This window comes from Ostrea edulis, chromosome 9, assembly GCF_947568905.1.
Source record: "Ostrea edulis chromosome 9, xbOstEdul1.1, whole genome shotgun sequence".
Classification (NCBI taxonomy): Eukaryota; Metazoa; Mollusca; class Bivalvia; order Ostreida; family Ostreidae; genus Ostrea; species Ostrea edulis.
The window spans coordinates 54,649,238-54,658,757 of NC_079172.1; the positions used below are offsets into that span (position 1 = coordinate 54,649,238).

The window sequence follows — 9,520 nt, forward strand, 5'->3', positions numbered from 1 at the left end:
TATGCCAGAAGTGGTGTTAATCAAATGTGGATTCTAAAAAAATCTAAAGTAACTTTAGTAAACTTGAAATCGCAGAATTTTCCCCAAATTAATAACATTAAAACCTATGACTTTTCAACACTATACACGACCATTCCTCACGATAAATTAAAGACTAGACTTTTTGACATCATAGACAATTGCTTCTTCAACAAAAACGGAAAAAGTGATCAGTCATTCAAAAACTTACTTTGTTAAACACCACTATGATTCCACCCACAAGTACTCTGAAGTTGAAATAAAAAAATATGCTGGAGTTCCTCATTGACAATATCTTCGTGGTCTTTGGTGATCAGGTCTTCCAACAGTCTGTTGGAATTCCCATGGACACGAATTGTGATCCTTTGTTAGCTGATCTGTTTCTATATTCATATGAAGCAGAATTTATTCAAAAACTTCTACGTGAGAAGAAAATCTCTCTCGCTGTGGCCTTCAATTCGACATTTCGATATATCGATGAGGTTTTGTCTATTAACAATAATAACTTTCATTCATATGTCGATTTGATATATCCCTGTGAGCTCGAAATAAAGACACCACAGAGTCGTACACTTCTGCTTCATACTTAGATATTTTATTGAAAGTAGACATTATCGGCAAACTGACAACTCAACTGTATGACAAACGGGATGATTTCAGTTTCTCCATCGTCAACTTCTCATATTTATGTAGCAATATTCCATTATCACCTGCATATGGTGTCTATATATCTCAACTGATTCGATATGCAAGAGCTTGTTCTGCGTATAGTTGGTTTTTAAATCGAGGTAAGCTACAGACAAACAAGTTGATGGTACAGGGGTTTCAACAGTCTCGATTGAAGTCAGCATTTCGCAAATTCTATGGTCGTTATAACGATCTAATTCGTCAATAACAACCTACCATTGGGTCAAATGCTATCTGATGTGTTTCATACCGATTGTTAAGACGTTTTTGGCACACTGATTTTGACTGCGGATAAATCCGTTTACCTCATCGGGATATAGGGCTCACGGCGGGTGTGACCGGTCGACAGGGGATGCTTACTCCTCCTAGGCACCTGATCCACTTCTGGTGTGTCCAGGGGTCCGTGTTTGCCCAACTATCTATTTAGTATTGCTGATAGGAGTTATGAGATTGATCGCTGTTCGTTATCTTCACCTTGCATGCATCCGTTACGAAAAAAAGTCCGGAAAACATTACCTTGGGCGGACAGCCAGTCAGCTAGACAGACGCACGGACAGCGCCATAACATATTACGGCCCATCTAACGACGGGGGTAAAAAAGTAAACAATAATCATTTGCTCAATAAATCTATTTTAAAAAATACAGTTTATACGTGGGGTTTTTTCTTTAAAAAACCCCCAACATTTTCAATGGAATATATAGGGGGGAAATGAAAATGATGACTGACTTATTGCCATATATACTGTATCTTTTAAAAATAGATTTATTGAGCAAATGATTATTGTCCATTTTTTCCCATGATGATGGTAGAATAGCTATGCATGATATATTTGTTTTAGCCCCCAAAGTTCGTGTTTGATATCGTAACGTATGGCTGTGACGTCATAATGACAAAATTTGTGTACGCATAGCAACAGACTCTGGTGGCGTTGACCTACATATGCTATTTATTTGCTTATTCGACAAACTTTGGCAAATGCCGGTACCCTACATCTAGCCTCGAATGTATGACGGTAAGTGTTATGTAGCTACGCCTAACATTTGCAATGCGGTCGTCTATTTATTCGCCCGGAACTTCCGCCTTCAAAAAGTAGTGATCAAAATATGTTTTTTTAAATGAATTTAACGACAAATATTTACAAACATTGAGAGTGTTATAAAAAAGATTAACTGTTAAAATGGACTGTATTTCGCGGGAGCTATCAGTAGACCCAGTTGATCACAATCGTATCTACTCGGCTATTTCCGTAACCGCAAATGAACCTCGTATGTGGATCGACGCCATCAGAGTTTGTTGCCATGTGTACACAAATGCAACTATGACGTCACAGTCGTACGTTACGATATGAAACGTGAGCTTTCAAATGCATCTAAGTTACATGTATCATACATATCTAAAGTTTTCTACCACTATTATTTCCCATTTATAGATTTATGTATTAGAGTGAATAAGACGTTGTTGATACCAAAACTGAATCTGTGGTGAAAATATAAACAACACATTATACAGGGATTCAGTTCTGGCCTTTTAACCTCATCCACACGCGCGCTTCCGGCGAAGAAATGCATCGATTTGATGCAATTCTTGCGCCGACCCACGTCCAAGTCTTCTTACCGGTTACGAAAAAGGACGAGTGCGTGATCCAATACGCAAGATCGCGACTACTTTTTCCGTCTTGGTTTTAAATTTTACTTCCCCTTTCAAAGTCTCGCGAGACCCAGAGTATGCGAGAATTTGGGCATGTTGGTAAATAATACCAGTTCTGCAATTTTTATCGTGATCGATTCACCCGATTTTAACAATGGTGTACTATCATTGCAGTAGACTGTAGTAATGATTCAAGAAAGAAACATAATACGCAGAAATATCCATAACTGATAGATTTTAATGGAAATGTGGTGGATTTTTTTCCCACTGCTGTCAGCCAGGAAATTCCCAAAGCTGAGAAGAGCTTGCGTCAAAATATATAGATTCGCGAGCTAAATTCAGAAGTTCATTTTTCCTGTATCCAGACGTTTTTACACACCTTTCATATAAAAATGCTTTTAATTGTGGAAAGCACATGGAGGTTAAATCGTCTTCCGATGCCATTGTTTTGAATAAACAAAAAATGCCCAAGATCGACACGCTTTTCCGGACTTCTTTACGAGAGAGTTCCGCTAACTCGGTATTTACGATCTTGCGTATTGAGTTGATCAGTGACGTCAAACATGTTATACGTCACTGTATACGTACTATGGCGGATAACATCCGAGGTTAGATGGAATCGATCGAGGTGATCCGAGTGTTATTTGCAGTCACGGAATTGTTTCCGAATGGAGCGCCACAGGCTAACATCATCATAGAAAATAAGTAACAGGTGACGTCATCCCATCAGCTAAGCCGAATATGACGTCACTATCCTTACTTTTTGTTGCAATGTTCCCTCCATTTCCACCACCACGATACCCATACATACTCACTGTCAGGTACATTTAATGGTGTGTGCACGTATGTTTATCATGTTTCCTTCTTTTTTTTTTTTGGTTATTCATCTTGTTTCTGAGAGTAGAAAACTTCTTTTCTTGTATATTCATATTTCCCGCGTTAAATGAAAGTCGTGTTGCAAAATGTAAATTATATTTTGACCATTCATATGCAAATGTTACAAGCAATCTCAGTCTGTAACATCATATGATCTAGCTCCCCCTTTAGACGTCATTGGCCCCTTGGAAGGCAAGATGTTTTATCTTATGTTACCGGGCTTTTAGCGCCAGAGAAATTTCATAAATAATATAATTATGTAAAAGACCTTCTAATTTACCGACCTTTACTAAATATGCTTATCATTTGGGACACACCAATGACCATTTTATGCTTGGTCCAACGGTCACACTGTTATACATATACATATTAGTTAGCAAATTATGGAAGTCGTACATAGATATACGAGAATTAAAACGGGAAACACATGTCTAAATGTTAAGACAGCATCTGATCCCCACTTAGAATCGCCCTGAGAGACCAAGCGTCTTGGAGGTCTATCACAAACCCTAGTATGTAAATTTTTAATATCAGCGGAATTAAAATGTCCAATATTTTGTCATCATTTGGGATCAAGTGGGATCCATGTGAGGACTGAATTGCCTAAAAGCACCTGTAAATATTTAAATTAATCCCAGTGTCAACACTTCGTTGTTTCTACCAGATTACAAAAACGGAAAAGTAGCAATTAAAATATATTCCGTTTTCTATTAAAAACTTGGTTATATTGAAATTAAAATGAGGAAAATCAATTTGTTTCACTTTAGCATTATGCAGATGTTGTATCTTAATTTTGAGAACATACCACTATCGTTTGCCCTTAAATATCCCCTTCGTCTTTGTTTTAAATCGTTCATGTAATAAAGCATTGCTCGGTCGTTTTGATAATCATTCTACAACGAAACAATGAAACCGAAGAAAACATTTTGAAATTCGTATCCCAACATTTTTTGGCATTACGGTTAAATTCACATTGTAAGTTAAATGTTAATCATATGCTTTATTTTGGTCCCCTGAAAAGAAAATATCAAAATGCACTAAAATATTTCTCTCTTGGATGGAGTGTATTATCTCTCACCTTCTCTTGATGGTTTCATATTTGGAAATATTTGTTTATCTATAAGCGTAATTTTATCTGCTAATTCCTCTATTTACACGTTTTCTGTGTAAAACTATTTCGGGTTTACTTTGAGATTACCTGCACCAGCGTACGCACTCATTTGGTGATTCATGTGTCGAAGAACTCCTGAAGACTTCTTTGGGGCAATAATGTGGAGGCCTTCAACCTAAAGCTATCCCACGGCTGCTTACCCCGGGTAGCGGATCTTAATCGTCCAGGCATTACGTAGGGTCAACAGCGATACCGATGATAATTTATTTTCGAGGATATGTGTTCGAAAAATAAAGAAAACGTGGATTATGGAAGACGGATGAAAATTCAACGAAGAGCGATCTTAAACGAGTTTACAAATGCCATAAAAACCTAAACGCATTCGGTGATTTTTAATTCTAATCTTTAAACTTTATGAGACAAAGAAGCAGTTTCCTTCTAACATTAGAAGGCTTGTCCATTTATTTGTATTAAAATTTCAATCTCCTTTAAGGTTGAGTAACCACTATGCCCTTATATACTTTTCCAGATTTGAATCTTTCATACATACTGCATTACTAGGATACGTATTCGTGTTACCAATAACTTGGGACGAAATAATTCCACACAAACTGGTTTGAGTTTTCAATCGATCCGGTTAACGTCCATTTGTTTCTCAAAATGGTTTATATACGGTTTATATTCGTTTACACAAATAACTTTTTGAGAGGTGGACTGACGAGAAATAGTTAACTTTGTTTTTATATAATTCTTTATTTTCTTCTATTCTGTAATATTAAAACATGTACACTAAGCGCACGGTACTGGTGTCACTTTACGTTACGCTTATAACGTCATAAATTGTGGCGAAATATAATCACGAAAGCAACGTCACATTTTAAACAAATTCATTATCTCCAAGCTATAATATCATAACTAAAGCACATGCATGATTTAATGTTTAAAAATTCAAAATAAATCTTTGTACGTGTATAGTGTACATTCATAAAAATTATGAATTCTTAGAAATACTCCAAAGTATACGTACTGCATTTATTTCACCGTGCCTACAACAGCAGGCATGTCGTATAAAATAAGGGTAACCTTTTCGGTAGGTTTCGTTTCGCTTCGGTAGATTTTGTTTCATTTCGATTTCGTTTTTTGTCAGACGTTGAACTTTTGATCTAATAATCTTGTTATTCATATGTGGAAATCTTGATTTGTATTCGATAATCTTGATATCTATATGCGAAAATTTTGATTTATATGCGAATATGCGTATTATTTTAATTTACTCTACGAGAGAGAGAGAGAGAGAGAGAGAGAGAGAGAGAGAGAGAGAGAGAGAGCCTTCCTCTACTCTTCTGGAATACCAACGCATGTGGGCGAAATATTCCAGGGGCAATCGCTCACAACCGCCAGAGATCACCTGGGTCCTAAATATAACAGTGAGGTTGTTCAACACGTCACTGATACTCTAACAAGATTTTGACATTCAATTCATTTAATTTGTGACATATGTATATATTTTTCTTTCATTGGAATGGGTGGGGTGGGGGGTGGAGGTACATAAGATATAACACGCTATATATATCCACCGTTCAGGTGCCTATGCTCACTTCCACCTCCTAGGGAATGCTACAGGCTGGTGCATGTTGCGACAACTGTAGGAGGGTCCACAGTTTGCTCTGTACTTGTTCTTTAAACCAGGTAGCACGCAGGAGACAGGTGAGATGCGCAGAGATCTCTTCCCCCTTAGAACGTGATCACCTGTTCATGTCCAGGCACCTATGTCCACATAGGGCCCCCTGTGTTGGCCCTACGTTGGTAGTCAAACTGGCCGCCTCCCCAGTTCCCCACAAAAATTTGCATGCGACCCTTTCCGCCATATATGTAAATTTGTACCCTGTTTCTGATTACGATTAATAAATATTAAAATTTGTATCAATCTTGTTAATCCAGCTAGTTAAGCAGCCTATGAGAGATTACAGGGCAGCCACCCAAGCTTCGACATAGCTACTGGGTTTATTCAGCATATTAGGGCAAGGTCAACTATTCAATTCAGGCCAAATGTCTCACGGCTGGTAGTGCTGTATATTTATTAAAGTTTAATTTTAGCAGAGTACCTCCTCTAGTTAAATTTAAGACATCCGAGGTCAGGTCATGGTCAATGAAGCCAATTCTTTTATCAATTTTTGAAATTATGCATTTCACCTACAATCAATAATGACTAAATCCATGCGTACATCTAGCATGTGTACATCAACAATATCAAATACGAATCAAATATTATGGAATATTAATCGAGATTTATATATCGAATATAAATAACAAGGTTACCAAATGTAAATAAATAACAAGATTATCGAATATAAATCAAACTTTTCGCATATAAATATTAAGATTATAGAATATAATTAAAATGTTCTCATATGAATAACAAGATTATCGAATATGATTAAAGAGTTTCGTATATAAATCAAGATGTGTATGATATTGCAACGTTTTACACACCGTAGGTGTATCTGTTCAATGCTGAATTTTTATATGCATACATACAGTAGTGCATGCAACAAAATGTTGTCTGTATAATTGTCATTTAATAAAGCCAATTAAATTACATGTACCAGAGTAAAACATATCTATGAGATACACATGCTATAGCTTAAAGGGACTGATTCACGATTTTCCTCCAAATTTTGTTTTTCACATTAAATGTTCAAAATCTACAATCTAGTATGTTTAAAAGGTTTCACAAAAATTGAGGTTATTCATCATGACAGAAGCTCATTATAGAGAGTTTATTATTTGTTTTGAAAACAAAGATTGAGGTGTGCTATTGTTTACGGGGTTTTCAAAATAAATGGATATTGATCCAAGTTTATTATATATATCACATCTCAAGTGTACTTTAGGTAAAATGTGTCATTTTAAAGTTAAAATTTGTGATTGTACAAAATGAAGATGCTTGAAATTTCAAAATTGACGTTTCACTGGTTTGTTTGTGTACATAAAAAGACTCGAGTCTTTGTTTACATAACACAGAATCAAAGCTAAAATACTGCTCTGGTAGCAGTGAACCAGTCCCTTTAAATACCTTGTTTACTGTTTTTTAAAATAATTTTAATTTAGATCATTTTAAAAAAATAATAGCAACATTTTACGTTTAGCTGGACGTAGGTTGTGTACATTGACGTCGCGTCATTGCGCGACAAAATCACATGGGGCATTTATTAGGACATTAAGTATCTTTTCGTTTTCCTAAATGGACGCGGGATAAAATGAAATGTTGTATATTCTATATAGTAAATTTTATGTACTTTCTGTAAGTTATATTCATTAAGATATTCGCGTTGGAATAATGCTTAGAAATAAGACATAAAATGGTAGAATTGTTTAAAAAGCGCGGTATTTGTAGAATAAGGACATTTCACTGGACACCGATAAAATTCATCTACTTCATGGATATACTCAGAATTATATAATACTGGCAGACACTGTGCTCCACGATACATGTACATTATAAATGTAACAAAGATAGTCAACTTCCCCCTGTATTAGGCGTGCTACTGGTCATGATGATTTGCATTTGCAGTCTATCTACGAACACGGGACACCACTGACAGGCACTGTCTTTGCCATTTTTAAGGTCGCTATATCAATTCTATGAACTGAATGTTTAAAGTAATTGGTTTATGGTTTTTAGATAAGGACGTCACAATCATACACCAATTCTTACGTCATTTGGGATAAAATCAATCATTTTATTAATAGTGGATAAAGCGTGTGCGTATTTCATGTAACGCGGGACAACGAAAAATGACGACATCTGCGTGTATATAACTCCGTTATTGATAATATAATGTGTGTAAATTATATTTTATATAAGCTATTATCATTATTTATATATTTTCCTTGCCATTGATGTATAAGACTTTTAATAATCCGCAAAATATACATCTGTGTAAACATAACGGAAGCATTTTCTTAGGCACGTATGAAAGTAACACCAGTACCGTGCGCGACGTCGTATCAATCTTCAATTTACAGAAAATATTTTATGAAAGAGAGAAAGAGAGAGTAAATAAATGAAAAGGCTGTTTCAATTGAATAAAAGCTTCCATCCGCTCCAGGTTGTGTCAAATTTTGTGTTTTTACCATTTTCAGAGGAAGTGCATTTCAAAGTCTCACAGTTCTTTTTCAAGTGGGATATCACTACTATTATATGTAATGTCTTTTCTGTACACCTCATTCTATATATGTAGTACTTTAACCACAGAAAAAGTGTGTTTTAAATCTATTTGTTTGAATCTAGAAATCCTAATAAAAATTTCTTTTTGTAATAGATAACTGTATATTTGTATTTTCTTCAACATATGTTTCCAGAGTATCTAAAAAGGATTGAACATTTACACATTCCCAAAAGATGTGTTCCAATGTTTCTTCTTCCAATTTACAAAACGTACAACCTCTTGTATCCTTCCTCTTAATTTTATAAAGGAACGTGTAGCCAAAATTCTATTAATAAGTCTATATTGGAACCATTGAAGTTTTGAGGTTTTTGTTAACTTAAATGGTAACTATTTAAAACATACATGTCTATGATCAACACAGCTCCTATCCCTAACTCCGGACACAGAAATGTGATATCCTACAGCTCCACCCCGGCACCTACAGCTCCACCCCGACACCTATAGCTCCACCCCGGAACCTACAGCTCCACCCCGGCACCTACAGCTCCACCCCGGCACCTACAGCTCCACCCCGGCACCTACAGCTCCACCCCGGCACCTACAGCTCCACCCCGACACCTACAGCTCCACCCCGACACCTACAGCTCCACCCCGGCACCTACAGCTCCACCCCGGCACCTACAGCTCCACCCCGGCACCTACAGCTCCACCCCGACACCTACAGCTCCACCCCGACACCTACAGCTCCACCCCGGCACCTACAGCTCCACCCCGACACCCCGGCACCTACAGCTCCACCCCGACAACCCGGCACCTACAGCTCCACCCCGGTCCCGAATCCCGGCACGCACAGCTTCATCCCGGCCCTGAATCCCGGCACCTACATGTATAAGCTACAGCTTCATCCCGGCCCCGAATCCTGGCACCTACAGCTCCACCCGGCACCTACATGTACAGCTCCACCCCGGCCCCGAATCCCGGCACGTACAGCTTCATCCCGGCCCTGA

At 37.2% G+C, this 9,520-nt stretch overlaps 1 protein-coding gene across 1 annotated transcript; it reads left to right on the forward strand.

Moving 5' to 3' along the window:
• Positions 1-1,713: 1,713 nt before the first annotated feature.
• On the forward strand, positions 1,714-9,520 carry LOC130050567 (uncharacterized). The gene is made up of 2 exons (XM_056150789.1): positions 1,714-1,719; positions 8,978-9,520. The coding sequence occupies exons 1-2, from the start codon at positions 1,714-1,716 to the stop codon at positions 9,518-9,520; spliced, it is 549 nt and encodes a 182-aa protein (XP_056006764.1).